The 21,966-nt window shown below is 40.1% G+C and overlaps 1 protein-coding gene across 4 annotated transcripts in view; it reads right to left on the reverse strand.

Annotated features, from left to right (window-relative positions):
• Positions 1-993: 993 nt before the first annotated feature.
• The window catches only part of Rasgrf2 (Ras protein specific guanine nucleotide releasing factor 2), a 237,289-nt gene continuing 216,316 nt past the window's right edge, over positions 994-21,966 (reverse strand). For 3 of the 4 annotated variants that reach the window (XM_071612454.1, XM_071612453.1, XM_071612452.1), the window contains 6 exons: positions 21,078-21,162; positions 17,759-17,956; positions 12,878-12,957; positions 11,252-11,369; positions 10,608-10,676; positions 994-5,487 (listed from right to left, as the gene is read on the reverse strand). In XM_071612454.1, the coding sequence (XP_071468555.1) occupies positions 5,395-5,487; positions 10,608-10,676; positions 11,252-11,369; positions 12,878-12,957; positions 17,759-17,956; positions 21,078-21,162 (643 nt within the window). In that variant the 3' untranslated portion in view covers positions 994-5,394. Of the gene's footprint in view, positions 5,488-10,607; positions 10,677-11,251; positions 11,370-11,988; positions 12,033-12,877; positions 12,958-17,758; positions 17,957-21,077; positions 21,163-21,966 lie in introns of those variants that run through there. The other variant, XM_071612455.1, reaches the window with a different exon arrangement.

Consider the following 21,966-nt stretch of genomic DNA (forward strand, 5'->3'; position numbering starts at 1 on the left):
TCAACCACAAGCCCCATGACATGCCCTTTCTTCCTTTCTTATCACTGCCCACTCCCTTCAAAGCTCCATGGCTCTAGTGTCCAGTGTAACCAGTGGCTGGCTTTTACCATATCCCTTGCTTTAAAAGAAATCTCCTGTCCTGGGCTTATTCTCTTTTCTATTCCGGAATCAAGCTGGAGTGTGCATAGAGTAAAACTCAGATCTGACCATGCAGGCCTGTGGTTTGGCCGAGTAATAGGATGAAGGGAACCCAGTTCCCTGCAACCCCATCAGCCTGGACCGCTCATGCCAGAATTAGAAAGAAGTTAATTGGGCAGCAGGGATCCCTCTGCTCAGTTCCCTTTTGTGCTCAACAACTGCATCCTGGTTCCTTCAGCTCTAAATGTGAGGACAACTTCATCTACTTGACAGAAATGATAGTAGACATATGTGTATATATTAATAATATAATATTATGAATATATATATATATATATATATATATATATATATATATATATATATATATATCACTCCATGTAACCATTGCAGTAATTGTAGGAATAGACATGAGTCTTGTTTTATGGATAAGGACAACTTCAGACAGCTCAGGAGCCCATCAAGGTCAGAACTAGTAATGGCTGAGCCAGGATTCCACTGCTGCAGCTTCTTCGTCTCCGCAACCTGTCAGGAGCATGGAGCTGCCCTGGATGAGCTGAGGTGTTCTGGGCAGTAGTCAAGCATGTGCTGTGGATCTCACAAGACCAGTGAAAGACTAGAAAGTGAGTGGGACTAAATGATCTCCATTTTTTCTGAAGTCCCCCGTTCTCTGATACTTTGGTGTCAGCAACATGTGCTTTTTCTAATCTGTTTTCCACCCTGAACTTTAAAAGAATAACTGAAAAAGCTCATTGTTATCAAGGAGACAATGTAGAAAAATAGGGCAAGAATAAAAAAAACTGATGAGATTTCCAAGTATTCAAGAAAGGCGCAGTTTAATTTGCATATAGGCATAACTTACACCTCACTTGGCAAATGTTAGGCCACAGCACAAACTCCTCTGTCGGAATCACAAATATCAGCAGATTTGCTAAGTACTGGACACAATATGCTTCTCCAACTGACGTGTTTCTCCATCACACGCACACACACACACACAAATAATAAAGAAATACATTTAATTTCTCTGCAAAAGAGAGCTGAGGATGGTAATCAGGTTACCTCACATTTGGAAAGCACTTTACAGTTTACATTCTAAGCCATTTTGTCCTCATGACAGCCCTGTGAGGTAGACAGCACAGAAATCACGATAAACCCCATTTTACAAATGAGGAAACTGAGGCTCAGAGAGGTGTAAACACTGGCCTAAGGTTTTCCAGCTAGTGGATGCAGATTTGGGCTAGGACTCAGGGCAGGGATGCCTCGTCCAGTGCCCTTTCACAACCGGCTTTCTAATGAAAGTTGAAATGGATTGTGTGAAAGACAGTGGTTCAACATCATTAAGTAGAACTATCATTTTTCTGGAGCAGATTAGATCAGTACAATCAATCCTAATGTCAATGTCATGCTGTGTGGCACCTGAGATGAATAATTTTTGGAATCATTCACGTGTTTACACCTAGTACAAGAAGGCTGTGTCCCACTTTTACTCTGCCCTTCTTAATTTTAAGTCACCAGTGGGCACTGAGAACTGACATTTTGATTAGATTTATTACCAGGAATCATACAGTGGTGTCTGTAAACAAGTCAATATTTAAACTTACAAAATTTCTTACATAAATGAAAATGAATCTCGTTTACTGATTCCTTCTGCCAGTGGACATGTAATCTGGCCATAAACAAGAGATTATCTTTTTCTTGTATTTATTTAATTTATTTTATTTTTTCAGTACTGGAGATTGAGCCCAGGGTTTTACTCATGCAAAGCAAGTGATCACCAACAGAGCCACATCCCCAGCCCTTTTTATTTTGAGACAGGATCTCACTAAGTTACCTACACTGGGCTCAAACTTGTAGACCTCCATCCTCAGCTTCCTGAGTAGCAGGAAATACAGATGTATGCCACCACACCCAGTGTAAAGTTTTTTGCAGGTTTTAAAAAAACTTGCTCTTGAGTTCAAAATAAAGAGAGAGATTCTTTTTCAGAGGGAATAAAATGAAACTTTGAAAAGTAAGGAAATCCTTTGCTTACAAATAAAAGTTAACTTTATTAGGAATAACTTCATTACTGCATTACTTCTTTTAGTTAAGAACTTAAAAGCTGACAACTCCTTGCTGGCCCAAGGTCTTGTCTCACAATGTGAGAGAAGAGCTGCTGATTCACCACACCTTCCAAATCGGCACATAATGGATTTTCTTTTCCAAATTATCCAGTAGCCATGAGTTTCACTTGTCTATAAGCAGTGCCCTAAGGTCCTCTGAAATTTGCCAGCAATGGAGATATTGTGAGAGCAGCTTGAAAATACTGCAAGAGCAGTTTAAAATTTCCTCTTTAAATTCCTTCACAGAAACACTAAGGAAAAGTGACAATGTTCTATTTCATGCCTGACTCTGTCAGAAAGTATATCAGCTTAGGTAAAAGACTTCTTTCTCCCTGTGGCAAAACTGAATGTCTTAGTTAATAACCAAAGGCATCCCCTAAAAACCTCAAGATGTTACTTGGCTCATAGAGGCTGACCTCCTACTCCTAGAACCGGTCTCCCGGAATAGAATATAGGGGGACTGAGCCTCGCAAGCATGTGCTGTGTGCCACAATACACACAAAGCTTGGGAGGAGAGGAGGATCGAGACTTCAACAGTCAGAAGAGATGACATAAATTGCTCTGGAGAATTTCAAGTGTGACCAAATTGAGGATTTTTGTTGTTGTTGTTGTGTTGTTGATTCTTATTTTAAACATGTGTTTCTATCTTAGCTGACCCACAAATAGTGCAGCTTGTCAAAGGGAACTCTCTTGGAGGTGGAGTTCTCTCTCTCTAGCTGTAGGAAACAAAACAGGAGGGCCATGTGACTCAAGATAACACTAAAAGTCAGCATTGAACTCAATAAAATGCTAAAAGTCATGTCTGACCACTGGGAGGCACTTCCAACATGCTATAGAAATTAGGCTCAAAAGTTTTGTCACTGTGAGGAAAAGCTGCATTGCAAAAGAGGAGGAGCATTGGAAACTCCTCTCATTTTTTTTTTTTAACATAAAAATGGCAGTGCCTCTGGAACAGCTGGGTCAGAGAAACAGGGTTCAAATTTCCAAGGAAAGTGCACATGGAGGCATCCCTTCCCCTTCAGAAGGCCGTGGGACTCCAGGGCAGGGTACAACTCATTGACTTTTCCATGTGGTGCTTTGCCTGAAGCTAGGTACCGGGTATGTGCGTGGTCCTCTCATGAATTTGTCCTGGTTTTTGTTCACCTTCCAACATTTTTTTTCCTTTTTGAATCAAGAAAGCTAACCTTTGCCTAGCTTTTCTTTTGCAAGAACAAGAGGTGTTTGATGCAACTGACACATATTTTTTCAAACCCTCGGTTTCTGAACACTGAGAAATAAATCACAAGGTGTGCATGGTTAGAATCCAACAGCCATGCTTCTCATCATGCATCAAGATGCAGTCAATCTCTTGTCTGAAACTAAAGAGAACAAACAAGCAATTTTTTAAAAAAGAAAAAAGAAAAGTAAAGCATCCATAATGAACCCTCCTTGGGCCTAATGCTACACTGTTGGCTAATATGAGCTACAGAAAATATTTTTGGAATGGTTTTCATATATTATAAATATTTTCTTTTCCTTATTTGATATTTCACTATGTAGTATGTACAGAGATGGCCCTTACTGTGCAAAAAAAAAAAGTACCTTCTTTACTTCTATGATACGTTATCAATGCCAGCTCTTTCACGGGGTCTTAAGAGCTAACGGAAATTTATTAATCAGCTGTTAGCTCTACCAAAAAATTAAAGTGCAAAGAAGAGGGAAAACAGCCAGAGAGATCAATTTTTCATTGTTAGCATCAACAAGCTTCATGCTTTCAAGAGCAAATGTCAGGTACAACAGGCTCAGGTAATAATAACTCTGTCGTGTTTTCTTTTTTCTTCTTTTAAAGCAGTAGTCTCCCTGAGAAGAGAAGAGGGAGGTAAACGATAAAATAGCCCTGTTTCCTCTACAACTGACAATCTCTATAAAACTGAGGCCACTTTCCCAGCCATGGGCAGCAGGATTAACCTCTGAAATTGGCTTTCTGCTGTGAGAGCTTTTGGGTGATTGGGCCCATTTCCCATACAGTTACAGAATTCTCACTCAGAAAGATCTCAAAATCATTTTTAAACAAAAATGGCTGGGGTGGAGAAGGACTGTCTACCAACAGCACATGGAAGTGTGGGTTTTCAAAAGAAAATCCCACAAAACAGTTTTTAAAAAATACAATCCATGCTCATAGTGAGCCTTTAAAAAAAAAAAAAAAGGTTTGTGTAAATCAGAAGATTCCTATCATACTATCAGAAAAAAGGAAACAAGCAAACGAGGTACAAAGATGGTTTTTAGGTATATATTTTCACTTATCAATGAAACCCATTATTCCCCATAGCACTTGGTGGCCTTTGATCTTGTTCCACAGTTTTGTCGGTGAGGTGGCATGCACCTTTCTGCAAATTCTGCAGCTGCCTCTCCAAGGGGGTAGCTTCTTGGGACCACCAATCTCAGGAAGAAGCCCCCACCCTCACCCCAAGATGGCCACAGACTGAAATCCTCTGGGGCACAGCCTAATGTTTTTAATTAAGGAAATGTTACCAACAAATCCACTTGAGTTTTATCTTTTTTTTGTTTCCTGTCCTGTTGCCTAAAGACTGAAAAGGCAGTTTCAGAACATACCATTCCTCAAATATAAATATTTATAATGCACTGAGAACCATGCACATGCTGTAGACTGGCACTGCTGATGTGTTGGCCCTAGAGAGGAGGCTTCGGCTTTCCTGTGAAGCTTGTAATGGAAAGAAGTGTCATGGAAGCAGTTAAATCCTAGGAAAAGATTGGCAGTTGTGCCCAGGCCAGTGAAGTGCCAGAGAAACATCACAGGTCTTTTCTGCAGGCCCTTGTCCCCAAGTTCTAACAGAACATGGGGCAGAGGGAAATTTACCTTCTTACCAGCTTCATGAAAGTGGCTACAAGCCTCTCCCATCTTACATTCCCTTACATAAAATGCACCATCAGCTTTACAGTATCAGTCTTTTCATCTTCCCACCCAGGGCTGAAGCAGCTGACTTTGACCCACACAGCTGGGGTTGGCTCAGTCCAGTTCCATCTTCTTCAGTGGAGACAGGAGACTGGCTTCACCTTTCCCCAGTCCCCGCTGCACCGTGTGAGGCATGGCATGCACAGTTCTGACTGTTCCCTTTCCATGGAAACGCCGAGGTCTCGGGGCAAGGCCAGATCTTCAAGCAGGGAGTCGAGGTTCAATTTTTAGTGACAGCTCATAAAGCGTATCTTCATCTATGATGAGGGCTTTGTCAAGCAAGTACTGTGTGACCTGAAAAAAAAAGACATTGCAGCTTGCATTTCTTTTAGAACACCAGTAAAGACCTTTCTGAATGGAATCTGACACATTCAGCGTTTTCTCTTAAACATTTAAAATTTTTGTATTACTAAAAAATGTTGAGAATATATTCGCTTTTATTTTAATCAAACATGTCTAGTCATTTCCCACCTCTGTCCCAGGTAGCTTCCCCAAGAGGCACCACTGTTACCATTTGGCATGTATTGTCTCCCAGATGTGTTACTGTATTTTTACAGATATTACACTCACTTACAGAAACCATTTCCCTTGTTCTCATAGATGACATTATGACCTACATTGTATTCTGCTTTCCTCTCTTAATTGTAACTTATGGAGTGCTCCCATGTCAATATAGAGAGCTCTAACTGTGTGGTACAGTATTGATAGTGCAATATACTAAAGTTTCTTTAATGCTCTATATCGATAGACATTGAGTTGCTGTCTATATTTCACCATTACACAGTTACAGGAAAATCCTTATTAGCAAGCTTCCTGATGCTTATATAGGAACACTTTGCTTGGGTAGGCACCAGCAATGAAATGAAAGGAAATGACACTAGAAATAAAGATTTAGAGGGATAGGGTGTTCTCCATGAAAATATTTTCTTATTTTTATTGAGATATACGTAAGTGATATTAAAAGTTTGATCAGTTTTGACAGTTGTATGCACCCATGTAAGTTACAGACATACATACATACACAGAAGCTCCTCCATGCACTTCCCAATCTGCTCCAGAAGCAGCTGCTGCTCTGATTCCTATCACACATTAATTTTGTCTTCCCAGGAACTTCATATAAATGGACATACAGCATAAGCTCATTTCTGTCTGGCTTACTTCACTTGAGTCTTAACGTTTTGATATTCATGCATGTTGTGGTATGTATCCGTAAATATTACTGATTGGTGAGCAGTGTGCCATTATAGAAATATACCACAGTTCACTTACCCATTTATCTGTTGATGGACACTGGGACTGTTATGGACATTTTACATGAGTTTTTTTTTTTTTTTAATGGGCATATCTTCATTTCTCCCTTGGAGAGAAATGGTTGAGTCATAATACATACTCAACATTCTAAGAAAACTCCAATGGCAGTTTTCCAAAATGGGTGGGTGATCTTACTCTCACCAGCAATGCATATAAAAGTTCCAGCTGCTCGGTGTACAAGTTTTAATTTTAAAGGATGATGTAATATGACTTTCAAAGTTACTAATCCTACCTGTTTTCCCATATCCTGACTACTGTTTATATTATCAATCTATTGAATTTTTCCTAATCTGGCAGGTGAGAATGATATTATAATTTGCAAATTTTATTGGTGAAGTTGAGCATTTTTCAAATCTTCATTGACCGTTTTTGTTTCTTCTGTGAATGAAATGCTCAGAGTTCTCAATTTTTCTACTACATTGTTTATGTTTTTCTTATATATTTATACAAATACTTTTGTTTTGTTTTATATGTTGAAAATATTATCTCCTAGTCCACTGCTGGCATTTTGACTTTGTAAGTAACTGTCCATTGTCATCCGGAATGACGTTTTCATACAGTAAATTTCATGTAGTAAACTTTATCAAGCTTGTCTTTTAAAGCTTTTGCATTCTGTAAAGAATGGTCTTTCAAATCTAAAGGGCATAAATGTTGCACACTGTTTTTTATTTGAATATTTCTTTTTATATCTAAGTAAAAAACTCATCTGAAATCTAATTTTGCAAACGGTATAAGATGCAGAGTTCAAATTCCTATTCCACTTACTAAATGATCAGTTTCTTTCTGGAACTTTTGGTAAGTTTCTTCTTTATCCCATATTAGATTTTCATATTGATAAAATCTGTGTCTGGACTTCAGTCCATTAAATTTTTATTCTTATGGGAATATCATCCTGTTTTATTTACTCTATCTTTAGAATATACATTTGTATTTGGAAGAAAAAATTCTCACTTCCTGTTCTTACTTTTCACAAAGTTCTCATCTTTTTTTTTTCTACTTAAGGTCCCTTATGAATTTCAGAATAAGTTGGTCAAGTTCCATGAAAAGCCATATTGAATTTATATTAAGATTTCAATGAATTTACAGATTAAATTGAGAACATTTAAATAATAGCAAGTCTTCTGATTCATAAACTTGATTTAGCTGTATAATCAGTATCTCCTGCATGTACCTCAGTTCATAAAGGTCTTATACACTTCTTGTTCCACATAATCCTAAGCATAATAGATTTGTTTCTTTTTTTTAATAAGAGTTTTATATTATATTTCATCCTGTGTTGAAAATTATTGGCTTTCATGTTAGGTTGCTATGCTTCTTTAATCAGATTTTTCCTGGATTTTTTAGGCAGCTGATTAAATCATCTGTGAATTATAACATTTAATTTTTACTTTAAAATTTTTTATACCTTTTACTACTTTTTATTGCTTCATTGGCTTGGCTATTTTTTTCAGCTCAAAACTGAACAGGAACAGTGACAATGACAACCTTGTTTTTCATCCTGACTTGGTTTAATTCAAGAGGCATTTATTATCTACTACTGGGCAGGCACTGTGCAAGATGCTGGGGGGATACAAAACTAAACACAAGAGGCATGGCTCTGACCCTCATGGATGTTACACATATACACATAAGCAAACAAATACAGGTAAAAATGGCAACTCCAGAAGTAAGTGCTGGAAAGTAGAGGTACCTAGTGCAATAAAAGCTGAAAAGTGAGGAGCGCCTGAGAAAATGAGAGTTAATTTGTGAACAAGTTAAGTGTGCAATGCAGAAGGAAGGGCACCCCAGACAGAGATATGGAAAGCCCCTTAGCAAACACATATAAAGCAAAACTTAGGGGCCTATTAAAGAGTCTGTTTCTCACTGTTGGAATGGACATTTAAAGATATGCAAACATAGGGTAGGGCTAGGATGATTCATATGTAGAATTGGAATCTTCAGTATGAAGTTGGGTGTATCTTAAAACAAATACATTTGGTTACACATGGAAGTATTTATGTGTGGACAGACATGGGTTAGAAAACACACATACATTTCTGTGTTCTGTCAGCTCGGAGCGCCTAAGAGAAATGAACCTCTGAAGTATGCGCACCAAGAGTCCATATGGTTCCTACTATCATTCTTCAATACAAGGAGTTAGAGTTTCAGGAGAAATAACTGATTCTAGCATTGGGGCGAGAAATACATAAGATCAGCCTGGAGTATCTTACAGTAGCAGCAAATTATTAAGACCTCAAAAAAGAAAAGGAAAAATAATCCCACACTGATAGGGGTTCCTAAATGAAATGCAATATGAATGAATCCTGAAACAGAGAAATTACATTAGGTAAAAAGTAAGGGAATTCTATCCTCAAAAGACTGGCAATGGAACCACCATATGACCCAGCTATCCCACTCCTTGATATTTGTCCAAAAGAACTAAAATCAGCCTACTACAGTGACACAGCCACATCAATGTTCATAGCAGCACATTTCACAATAGCCAAGTTATGAAACCAACCCAGGTGCCCTTCAACAGATGAATGGATAAAGAAAATGTGGTATATACCCAATAGAGTGTACTTGGTCATAAAGAAGAATGAAATTATGTTATTTGCTGGTAAATGGATTGAACTAGAAACTACTATGCTAAGCGAAATGAGACAGACACAGAAAGTCAAAAGTCAAACGTTTTTTATCATATGTAGAATATATAGAGAAAATAAGAAATTAAAAGAAAAAAGAGGTGGATATCAAGAAAATAGAAGGACGATCAGTGGAGTAGAGGAAGTGGATAGAGGGGGCGAGAGTAGGACCAGGAAAAGAAAGGAACTGTGGAAAGAAACAGACCAAATTATGCTCTGCACATGTATGTATGTACCTCAGTGAATCCCACATTTATAAAGCACCAATTAAGAAAACAATAAATAAATAAAATAGAATAGAAGGAAGACCACTAGGTTAAAAGAAGGGGAGCCAGAGGAAAAGGTGGAGGGAAAAAAATGAAGTACTGTGGCATTAAAATGAAGCAAATTATATTACGTGCATGTATGAATATGTCAAAATGAACCACACTATAATGTATAATTATAAAGCCCTAATAAAAATATTTTAAAAAGTAAAGGAATCTGAATAAACTATGATCTTCAGTTAATAATCATGTATCAATATTAGTTCATCAATTCTAACAAATGTACTATATTAATGATATTAATGTTAAGATGTTAATGATAGAGAATTATGACTGGTGAGGTAGGTAGAAATTTTTGTATTACTTTCTCAATTGGGATATCAGATAGCTAAAACTCTCTTGAAAAAGAGCCTTTTTTGAAATTTGTAGATGGACACAATACCTTTATTTTATTTATTTATTTTTAAGTGGTGCTGAGGATCAAACTCAGTGCCTCATGAAGGCTAGGCAAGTGCTCTATCACTAAGCTACAACTGCAGCCCCTAAAGATAATCTTTCAAAAAAAAGAAAAAGAACAGTTGTGGTTGAAATGGAGAGAGAAGTGGGTGTGTCATGCGAAAAGAATCAAGAAAAGCCAGGGCCATGTAAAGCAAGACTTCTTAGTAATGTTAGGAATTTTCCTTTTTTTTTTTTTTTTTCCAATCCTAAGAGTAATGGGAAAACAATGAAATGTTTTGTGTGGGGCAGGGGGCATAAGCCACTTTGTATTTCAGAGAGCTGTAATTTGCAATACAGATTTTGCATTCTAGAGTGCTTGGAGGGCTAGGGATGTAGCTCAGAGGTACAGCACTTGTTTAGTATGTGAGGCCCTGGTTTGATCCCCAGTCGCGCACACATACACACACACACACACACACACTCACACACACACACACACACAAGTAGAATGTTTGGTGTGAGAAATAGAAGAAGAGGGGAAGATTCACATGAAATACAGGATGTAAAAATCAACAGAACTTTGATGATAGCTGATGTTCTTTGTGCCTTCCTTTATTTATTTATTTTTTCTTTCAGGCTTATTGAAGATTTTCTAGTTTATTGGTCCTTTCCATGAGTCAGTCTTGGTATAACTGATCAACTCTATTGTTGTCTTCTAATTCATTAATTGCCACTTTTTTTCTTTCTTAATTCCCTCACAACAGCAGTGTTTTACCTTTGGCTGATGGTCTATTCGGTAGGCAGTCTGCTGGAACTGTCGTATCTCTCGGATAATGTGTGATATCTAACAGGAGGAGAGCAAAACAGCAACAGTAACAGAAGCAGAACAAAGTTATTTCCCTGCAGCACAAAGCACTCTTCTGGGGCTTCTTCCCAAGGGCCCTTCCTCCAGTAGGTGAAGCCCATTTGATGATTTTCTATGCGTGGGATTTTCTTATCCTAGGAACTGTATGAGATTCCAACAGCAAGAAGATACTGAATCCAGAACTGGAGGAGCAGCTGGCACCAGGTGGCCACAAGTTTGGGAGAGGGACATGTTGGGTACTACTGCCCATGGGCTCCTTGCTTCTAACTTGGTGCTCAGAATCTGATTGTCTAACAAGAAGCCTTCAGCATCTGCTTACCATGGGTCAGTCTTAGAAAGTCATCCTTGAAATTGTATTCCTCATCCCCTTGACCCAGATAGCAGATATTTGCTGTTGGCTAAAAATCTCAATTAGCCAACAGCAAATATTAGTCCTAGTCTCCCCATCTCTTCTCCCTTGAGATTAAAAAGCAAACATTGACTTTGTTACCAAGCTTCTACTCTGTAAGCCACTAGAGTCATAAACACAAGCCAGTTATGAAATTGTCACCTACCATTCTCATTTTGGAAAAATTGACAAGGCCTTCTTCGGTAAAGTTGGGTGTTCCTTCTTCAATAAATGCCAAGTCTGTCAAGTACATTCCAAGGTAAGGAACTGCTGGGGGGTTACAACTGCAAGACCAAGAAGTATTTGTTCTCACACTCATTTGCATGAATATCCATTTCCCTCCCCAATTTAAACAGGAAGCAACTAAGCTGCTTCCATCCTGAAGAACAAAGACTTTTTATTGCATTGTCAGATGCACACTCATGATACGCACATTTTAAACAAATTTCACGATAGAATACAATACAAAATTACAGCCCATGCTTTACAAATGTGAGACAATGGCATATCCCAACAACAGGATGACTTAGGGACAAATATAAGATGTTTGCTAGCAGGAATTGTTTGCAGTACTTGTAACTACGTTGTCCATACTTCTTGGAGGGGCAGAAGCATGTGGGAAAACAAACCCCTTTGCTCTCACCTTCCTAGTGGATGAACACCACAAAGAAAATCATTGTGATCAAAGTCTCACACTATAGTAAACTTGTTCTCTGTTTAAGTTAGTACTTCAATATTTTAGAAGGTAGAGACTTAACCAACATTATAGTTACTCACTAAAGGGAGTCACCTGTTTTGTTTTTGGTGGGGAGTGGAATACTTGGTCTCCTGGAAGAGGTCTGAGGCTAAGAATACGGACTTTTGGGGCAGAAAGAACTGGGCTTTGATCCTAGCTGACCAGTTACTCAGTGGCAGTGGGCAAACTCTCTGAACTGTAGTGCCCTCATCTGTAAGATGAAGACAGAAAAGCTTACCTCTTAAATTTGTTGTGAGATTTAAATAAGATGCGTCAAGGGGCTGGGGCTGTAGCTCAGTGGTAGAGCACTTGCTTAGTATGTGTGAGGCACTGGGTTCAACCCTCAGCACCACATAAAAATGAAATAAATAAAATAAAGATATTGTGACTATCTATAGCTAAAAAATATTTTTTAAAAAAGATGTGTCAAGTACTCAGCATGGAGCCTGTCTTTCAGTAAACATCCAGTAAATAATTCTTATCCTATTATTGTTGCTGTTACTATTGTTGTTGTTATCACTATTACGCTTTCTTTCACTCATACCATCACAAGACTAATGTTTTTCCAGAGTGAGTCAAGTTCATGTGCTACAACTTGAGAAAACTAGTTGCAAGAGAATATATTCTATGGTGTGTGTGTGTGTGTGTGTGTGTGTGTATGTGTGTGTGTATGTGTGTGGAAAGAGAGAGAGAGATATCCAGAAATAAAGGGCCAAAAATAAATAACAATAATCACATGTGCTGGAATATTTAAATTTTAAAAAATCACAGGAAATCGTTGTACTTAGATTAGAAAATACTGACTCAAGAAACTTTTTACAGTAACACTTTCTTCTTACTTGGAACAATCTGCATACCATGAGTACATCTGTAAGATCCTCACTATATTCACAGTGTTCCAAGTGAAAAGGAAAAATCCAAAATACTAAAGACAATGGAAGTCATTTTCTGTTTGCTTTTCTCTTCCAGCAATGAAGGAGGTGGGTCACCACTCATAAACTTTTAGAAATTAGGTAAACATATTTATAAATTGTGAATGACTTAAGATAGACATACTTTTTAAGGGTTTCTCTGAGATTTTTAAACCTTCCTTCAGATGAAACCGTCTTCTGAAGTTTGTCCATTAGAGCTTTCGTCTAAAACAAAAAGAAAAAACTTAGTTTGTCATGAGAATCTCATGGCTTCATAAGACACTGTTTTTAGTCAGCCTTTTCACTTCTGTGACCAAAATACCTGAGAACAATTTTAGAGGAGGAAAAGTTTATTTGGGGGCTCACAGTTTCAGAGGTCTCAGTCCATAGATGGCTGACTCCACTCCTTAGGGCCCAAAGTGAGGCAGAACATCATGACAGAACAGTGTGGCAGAGGAAGGCAGCTCAGGACATCACACCGGGAGCAGAGAGAGAGAGACTCCCCTCACCATGGACAAAATACAAACCCCCAATGGGCCCTCAATGACTCACCTCCTCTAGCCACACCCTACCTGTATAGTTACTGCTTACTTAATCCCTATTAGCAGATTAATGCATTGACTAGGTTAAGGCTCTCTTAACCCAATTATTTCACCTCTAAACTTTCTTGCATTGTCTCACACATGAGCTTTTGGGAGACACCTAATATTTAAACCACAACAGATAGTGAGCTGCCAGCTCTCTTCTACAGAGGCAGGTGCTGAAACCTTCACCAGAACAAAGGTCATCGTGTAATATGATTTCAATGCAGAGGCAGGGCACAATGTTGGCATGATTAAAAGAAAAAAGAACAACTTGGGGAGAAGAGCAAGTGCTTCTCTGCACACATTTAGCCATAAAGAAAGAAAAGTGTTTAGAAAAGAAAAATTGTAATGCACAGAAAATTAAAGAACTTGAAGAACTGGAAAAGCATGTGTAGAACATAGAATATTAAAGGAAAGGTCTCATGTCAGGGAGTTTTCACACGAATCTTTTTTGTATTAATCTCTAAACGATCAAAGTGCATATTTGGTTGCTTTGGCATTGACTGAGCAATATCTTCTGCTCTAAATTCTTTGTTTTATGATAATTATCATCAATTTGTTAAAAAAAGTATAACATATATTTACTAAGAAAGCATATGGTTGTTGATATTGGTCTGGAGTTTCTTCCATGGTAAGGTGGCCTTTGGGGATAAGAACCTGTTTCTGGTGATACTCACACCCAGGCTGCCTGGCTGAGCCCTGATGCCTCAGATCCTACTGGGTAAAGCAACTGGCAAGCCCAAAGCAAAGCTGCTCTCCCCCTGAGCCTCAGCCTAGAAAGGAGTTGCACAGTTCCTAGTAGCTTTCAGAATAATGCCAACAGTTCCCCCATCTTGGTTTCTGAAGGCTCTGGGAGGCCTCTTTCTTGGCCCAAGGATGGCCTTAGCTCAAAGAAGTTGCAGAAGTACAGTCTGTTCCACCTCCAGGTAGAGGGCTCCAGACTGCAGATTCCACCAGGCCTTCTGGATCCCCTGGACAGATCTGAAGGGACAGCTGCAGAACAGATGGTGCACCCAATTGCCTGAAGCAGACATATCCGCAACTAGGCCCAGAGTGAGGTGCTCTGCCACAGACACAGCCTCTTGGGAGGACAGTACATCAACTCGTGCCAAGGTCACCAGGGGTGACTCACACATGTGGTTGAAATAGTGTAATCTATTTAATGCCTCCTCAGGTGTTACATCAAAATTTGAAACAGATTTAATATTAGCCTATCATCCCTATCCCTTGGTTATCCCTAAATTTGCATCCTCTCAAAGTCAACTATAGAGAAGCCTGGAAGCTATCTTAAAGTTTGGTGATTCCTTGGTGCCAGTTTCAAAGGAATAAAGAAACAGGGAAGAGAAGGAAAAGGAAGGCTGAGGCGTGACTTACTGACCCTAATGAAGTGCTGCCAAGTGTGTGACAGGATGATACGCTCTGTTCAGCCAACACCTGATCCTTGAAGGCAAAATAGCCACTACACTGGGGTTGGTGTCCAGCTTTTGGGTTCTCACATAAATGGTTTTTTTTCCCCTCCTTTGGTACTGAGAACTGAACTCAGGAGCACTCAACTACTGAGCCACATCCCCAGCCCTATTTTGTATTTTTCGTTTAAAGACAGGGTCTCACTGAGTTGCTTAGTGCCTCGCTGTTGCTGAGGCTAGCTTTGAACGTGCGATCCTCCTGCCTCAGCCTTCTGAGCCACTGGGATAAGTGTTTAAAGTCCACTTAAAAAATAGCATTCTGATTCCCACTAATTATAAAAACTCTCAGAAAACTAGGGAAAGACGACTGCTTCCTTCATTTTATAAAAAGCATTTACAAAACAAAACAAAACACTGGATTACCAGGTTGGATGGTGAAAGACTGAAAGCTCTGCCCCCAAGATTGAGAACAAGGTAAGGATGTCCTTTCTTGCCTCTCTCTAGTCAATGCAATATTAGAAGTATCAGAACAACAAGGCAAAATAAAATAAAATAAAAGGCATATAAATTAAGAAAGAAACGACTGTTCCTATTTATAAATCACATAATTGTCTATGTAAAAAATTCCAAGAAGTCTACAACAAAACCTTCTGGAACTATTAAGTGAGGTTATCATGATAGATAGAAGTCAATGTAAAAAATCAGATTATATTTCTACATACTAGCTTTCATTGAAGAGGATATACAGATGGCAAAAAAGCACATGAAAAGAAATTTAACATCATGAACCATTAAAAAGTGCACATTTTTGTCACAGTGTGACTAGATTTTTTAAAAAATGATAATATCAAATGCTAGCAAGAATGTAGAGAACCTGGATCACTCATACATTTCTGATAGGAGTGTAAAACAGTACAGCCACTCTGGAAAAGTTTGGCAGTTTCTTATAAAACTAAATACACACTAATCAGCAATTGCACTCTTGGACATTTATCCCAGAGAAATGAAAACTGATGTTCACACAAAACCTTTATGTGAATGTTCATAGTAGTTTTATTCATAGTAGCCCTGATCTAGAAACTACTCAAGTGTCCTTCAAGGAGTGAATGGTGAAACAAAATGTGGTATATTATATCCATACCATGGAATACTACTCAGCAATAAAAGAGAATACAGTATTGATACAGGTAGTAACTTAAATGGAGCTCAAGAGAATTATGCTGAGTTAAAAAAAGCAAATCTCAAAATGTCACATACTCTATGATTCCATTTATATACAGTTCTTGAAATGACAGAATTATAGAGATGGAAAACAGATTAGTGATTGCTAAAAGTCAGGGAATGGGCCTGGAAGTAAGGTGATTATGGCTATTGAAGCATGGCACAAGAGACCTTTGTAATGGAACTACATACGCTGTATCCTGACTGGGGTTGTGGTCATGCTAATCTACCCTTGTAATAAAAGTACATAGAATAAATACCCCTCCACACACAAAGACATGAAAAGCTGGTGAGTCCTGAGTAAGATTGGTGGATTGTACCAATGTTCACTCATTTCCTGGTTGTGATTTTGTCTACAGATATAAAAAGGTTGTCACTGGGGGAAAGTGGGAGCAATGTGTAGGACATATCTATATTATCTTACAACTGCGAGTGAAGTTACAATCATCCCCGAATAAGAAACTTTAAAAATAGTATTTTTAAACCATGGCTTTTATTTCACAAAGTCCAGCCTTTGCTCTAATAAAACAGACTTGTGAGCTCTAAGAGATCAAGATTCTCAGAGCTCTGTGCTTTTCCTGAGGAATAAGCAAGGGTGGATGAAGACTCTGACTTAGGCTTGGTGTCCAGCCATGTAGAGAAGTTGCAGCATCTCCTATATCAAAGGAAAGGCTTGGAGAGAGAAGCCAAAACAGAGAGGAGTGAGAAATAACACTTCTCAGAGAGGGGCTTAAATCGTCAGGAAGCTTCTTTTTACACGCTTAAATAATTCAGAAAACAACTCTGGACTGAAAGACCTGAGGACATCTCAGCAGAATGTAGTTATGCTCTTCTTCTAGTCTGGTTCCCTAGAGATGGCACCATGTAGATGCCCTTCGCCAACGTTGGTGGGCACATCCAGGTAGGTGGGGTGTTGGGGTAGGCGAGGCAGAGAGCACCTGATAAAGACCCTCCTACCCACGGGCACCAATGCAGGATGGAAGAGACTAGAAAATTCTCCCAAGGCCCTTTGGTAGTCATCTTATGAAGAATGCACACATCCAACAGGAGTCACCAAGGGGCGCCAGCCTGAGAGACAGAGGCTCACAGCATCAGCTGAGTCAATGAGAGCTGAAGCAGGGCGGGATCAGCGCAGGGTGGTTCCTGGGCAGGGTGAGCAAGTACCCAGGGACCAATCAGTAAAGGACTAATAGGAAGCCAGGGGTACAGAGAACCTTCCAGAAGCCCAGAGAAGCCCTCCCAATACCTAGCAATACCCAGGCAGAAACCCAGATGAAAAAAGGCAGGGAAGAATTGTGATTTGGTTTGAATCTTGAAATTATCTGAATGAAAACAACAGGCCAGGGGCAGGTAGAACCCAATAAAAAAAATTTAAGAAAGTTATGTTTGTGCACATCTAAGTCATTTTGCCAAAACTTTAAGTCTGCTACATGAATGACAAAGAAAAAGGTGAGCCCTGAGGTCTTTTGGCCCTAAGACATCTGTGTCCCTACCTTGGGGGGAAAAGAATGAATCCATTGGTCATCGCCTGAAATGAGGGTGCCCTCCTGAAATCATTGGGAAAGCAACTCTTGACTGTCACATTGTTTGAGGCTGTACCCCCACCCCAAATGTTTTAATGAATGTTTTGGAAATGCACATGAGTGGAATTAATTAAGTGGTAAGAGCACGGTAATTACCCATGTTGGCACCTTTCTTTGGCAACTATGCTGCTCATCTCAGCTAATGATTTCCTAATTAGTAATATTTATCTTGGCTCTCGTCTCCAGCCTCTCCTCCTCTCAGCAGCAGTCTGTGTCGCACTCGGATGCTCACCTGCTTGGACACCTTGGCCCAGGTTTTCTTCAGCCTGTAGATGGCACTTCTGTTTAAGGCCGAGGTGATCTCCAGCACGCCATTGTAGTTGTGCAGGCATCTGCAAATGTCCGCCACTGCCACCCACTTCTCGATGGCGTTGGCACGGGAGCTGACATCAGCGTAATTCATTATCTGGGAGGCCACCAGGTTACTCATCTGAGACAAGCAAAAAGTCAGAAAGGCTGTCTAAGAACTAGAGAAGTGCATACAGGAAAGGAGGGTGTCCTACGGTGTGGAGATCCATTCCATCTTTGGATACTGACTTTCTAAGAATGCACACATCCAATAGGGGTCACCCTGTTTCTAAGGAAACTGATGTCTGTGTAATAATAACATTAAACTGCTGAGCATTCGGTCACCCTTAGAGTGTGCAGAAGGATTCTTTAGAATCTAGTTTGTTGGGGGGAAAAGCGATTTTATGAATCAGGGATTTTGATGAAGGAGAGAATAATCTAACTCCCGAGGAAAGGCAATGTTTGTAGATCAGGGATGTCACTCCTTGGAAACACATACTCCTCGTCCCCAGCAGCGGGATGCCTCAGATATTACAGGGAAATTAAAAACACTCACCCCTAGTCAGACCAAATTCTGAACTGATCAACTCTCCAACCAGAAACTCTTAGTTGCAGAGGAAGAGAGAACATTTTCTCCTTCTTATGATTTTTTCACTGGCATTTTAAAGAGCTTATGGCCTCGGGGCTAAATATTGTCATTCTGCTAGAGAAAGCCAGCTTAAGAAGCTCAACTGTTGCAATATGGAGAGGAAAAGGGAAAAATAGGATTACTAACAAAGGGGACATGGGCTGTGGAATCTTGCATTGATACACTAAATCTGGTGGGGAACTCCATTCTTGCATGATTCCGAAGGTCTGTAAGCTCTACCAGTGCCCCAGAGTCATCACTGTGACATTCACTAAAGCACCTACTGTGGTGCAACTTATTGAGCATCTGTTCATCCTCAGAGTGGTGAGAGGGGTGGTCTGGAATCCAGTCTGCAGGGGGAACAGGTGATTTTGTTAATCAATAGTTTCGGTGAAGAAATCATTGCCAGTAATTACTGAGCAAATGGATGGAAGTAGTCTTAGGTGTAGAGAACAGAAGAAAAAGAACTAAGTGTCCCTAACTGACTCAATGTTAAGGGTTTGGTCCCTAGGGTGGTGCTATTGGACAGTGCTGTGGACCTCCAGGAGGAAGGGCCTTGTGTGAGGTCCCTAGGTTGCTGGGGGCCTACCTTAGAAAGGGATGCAGTAACCAAGCCCCTCCCTCCTCCATTCATTTGCATCCTGGCCATGGGACAGCCACTTGCTCTGACACATGCTCCCTGCCACTGCTATCTGCAATGTGCACCAGAGGTCCAAAGCAATGGGACTGCCTGACCTTGGATTACAGGCTCCAAAACTGGGAGACAAAGTAAACCTTTTTTTCATTATGAGTTAATTATCTTGAGTATTTTATTATAGAAATATCTGACTAACACACCAACCTTAAGGCACTCTGAACCTAGTTAGGTGGGATGGGAAGGGGAGGAAGATGTGTGGACAAGTAAATGCCACAAAGAGAAATGTGAAACTATGTCTAGGCATGGAGGGGACTGGGAACATGGAGATAGAATGGGGATCTGGTCTAGTTCAGGGGAGGATGCTGGAAACAGGTCATGCCTACATTGCATCTTGAAAGATGAGGATGACTATCCTCTGTTTCCCATCAAAATAGAAGAGCAAAGGGCCAGTGGTGGAAGGCATGGCATCACTGAGGACCTGGCTGGCCTCTGAGGAGCTTAGGGGGATGGAGACACAAGGATGACAGATGGGCAGGCTCTTGCACACCAGGTTGAGGAGTTGAGACCATCTCCTGAAGGTGAGGGCAAGCCCCTCACAGATTTTGCCAAAGAGAGCAACCTAATTAGATTGACCTTTCAGAGGAGTCATTCCTAGGGCATGGCACATGGAATACATCAGGGCACAGTGACTCAGGTGGGAAGAGAGGAGCCAGAAGCTCCAGGAGCAAAAGGATGAAGTCAAATCCAGGTTGTGGCAATGGGGGAGGAGGGGTGAGGAAGGGTCTGAGACGCAGGTAGATTTAGGGCTCAGGAAGATGTTGGGGGAGATGGTAAGAGAGAGGTGAGTGAAGGAAAAGGAGACAGAGACGACCTCTAGATCCAGAGTTTGGGGGAGCAAATATATGGAGAAGCCATCAACCAACACTGAGAAGAAGCTGCAGAGACAGGCTTGGCAAGGGCGGGGTGCATATGGCGGGTTCCATCTGCACCATGCAGAGGTCATCAAGGAGGAAGAGATATGTGGGTCTGGAGCCTGAGATGCGCCTCTGATAGGAGTGTCAGGTATATTGCAGATGTATGTACAACTCACGTAACGAAGCTTTATTTTCCATAGCCAGACCCTGCTTCTCAAAGTGACCCAGATAAGTCAGGCACCCTGCCCTTTAGCACCAGTGACAGGGAAGCCCATTATGTGACAGCATTCCCTAAGCATCAGTGCTCTCTGAATATACCCTGTGCAGAGCACTGCCTTGGGAATCTATACTGTTTTTATATTTTAATTTTGGATGACTTATTAATGTACCTGTGCGGTTCCTTGTGTTTTTAAACACCATCATTATTCCTTTTACCGTAGTTCAGTGCAACTGGAAAGGAAGTTTTCCCTTTGTTTGAACAGAATGAAAGACACTTCCACATCTGTTACTACTTTTCCCACAGGACTAAAGGCTATTAGAACAGAACCAACTAAGAGTTGGTGGGCACAAAAGCCATTCCCAGTCTCATGGCTGGAGAAAGGCCGAGCTGAGAGCAGCAGCTGGCACCACTGCACAGAGCCCAGCAGCAATGTGATCGTGTTCTAAGATGGCACTTCCCATGCTGGAATGCGATTTGGGCTGAATATTCCAAGATGATGATGAGGAGTTACACAATCCAATCTTACTGTCACCATCACCACCAGGGGCCAGTGACACAGGCACTGCTGGTTTTGTCAGTCAATATATGATCTATCTGGAAGCTACAAGGATTACCATAAAAATAATAACAGCAACTTAAACAATATTGACTGCTTCCCATCAAAATTGAACCTGTTATGCCAGGAGATTACTAGAAATCATCACATCACTACGAGATGTTAGGGGATATTTAAGTTTGTCTTTGAAGTCCATCAGTTCTGTTTTAAAAGTCAGTGGCAGAGTTTGTTTTTAGAGAAGGAGTCAGAAGACCCCGGTACTCATCTTCCTGTAACGTGCCCAAGGTTTTATTTTCATGGTTACTCACATCATTAAAGTGTTGGCTGTTTTTCATAATGTAAGGTGTTCTTTCATTTTTATCCAGCTTCATCCATCCCTGCCCAAGAAACTCTCTGAAATTTCAAAACAAAACACAAAACCAATTTAAGTTTTTTAAGAGACAATGGCTATGATCCTGCATAACTATCATGCATATGAGATACACTACATTGACATCGCCTGCAACATTCCTTGAGGCCCACCTGCAGCTACCGACCATCTCTAATGAATTGTAGCTCAACTCCAGTATTTCACTACTCCATGACAAAAAAGAAACAGGTTTTTCAGTCTCCAGTTTTCTCTTGCAAATGTTTGGAACTTTGTTCCTGTAAAGGCTTTTCTGAAGTTGGAAAATCACCACCAACATGAGAGAAATAAAGAAGTTAAGTACTAACTCAGAAACCAACACTGTTTTCCCTGGATTAGTTTCTCAAAATGTTAAACCTTAGCAGAGGCACCAAAATAAAATAAAATAAATCTATGACTGCCAAAAATGTTAATCAAGGACAGAACTTTTTCTTTCCCTTTGCTGTGAAATTCTCTAAAAAACACAGGTTCCAAAGGCAGGGACTTTATTTTATCCTCCCAAGAGCTCAGAGCAGCACACATTTGAGGAGCCAAATAAATGCTCCCTGTTGCCACTTTTGCAGCACAGTTGCCTGATCAAGGCAGTTCAGTTGCATGAAAGCTCAGTCTGGTTTCTGGACAGCGTCCCTGCTCATTCACTGCATTCAGGAACAATGAATGGGCAGGAACAATCAAGATGGAGCACAGGGAATTATTTTGTATGGGCATTAAAAAATAAACTCAGACACATTCCCAGTACAGAAATGTTGACTGAATCCTTGTGCAAGTTTCTTTGTCCCTTGCTGTTGTTG

The sequence above is a fragment of the Marmota flaviventris genome, chromosome 5 (genome assembly GCF_047511675.1).
Source record: "Marmota flaviventris isolate mMarFla1 chromosome 5, mMarFla1.hap1, whole genome shotgun sequence".
Classification (NCBI taxonomy): domain Eukaryota; kingdom Metazoa; phylum Chordata; class Mammalia; order Rodentia; family Sciuridae; genus Marmota; species Marmota flaviventris.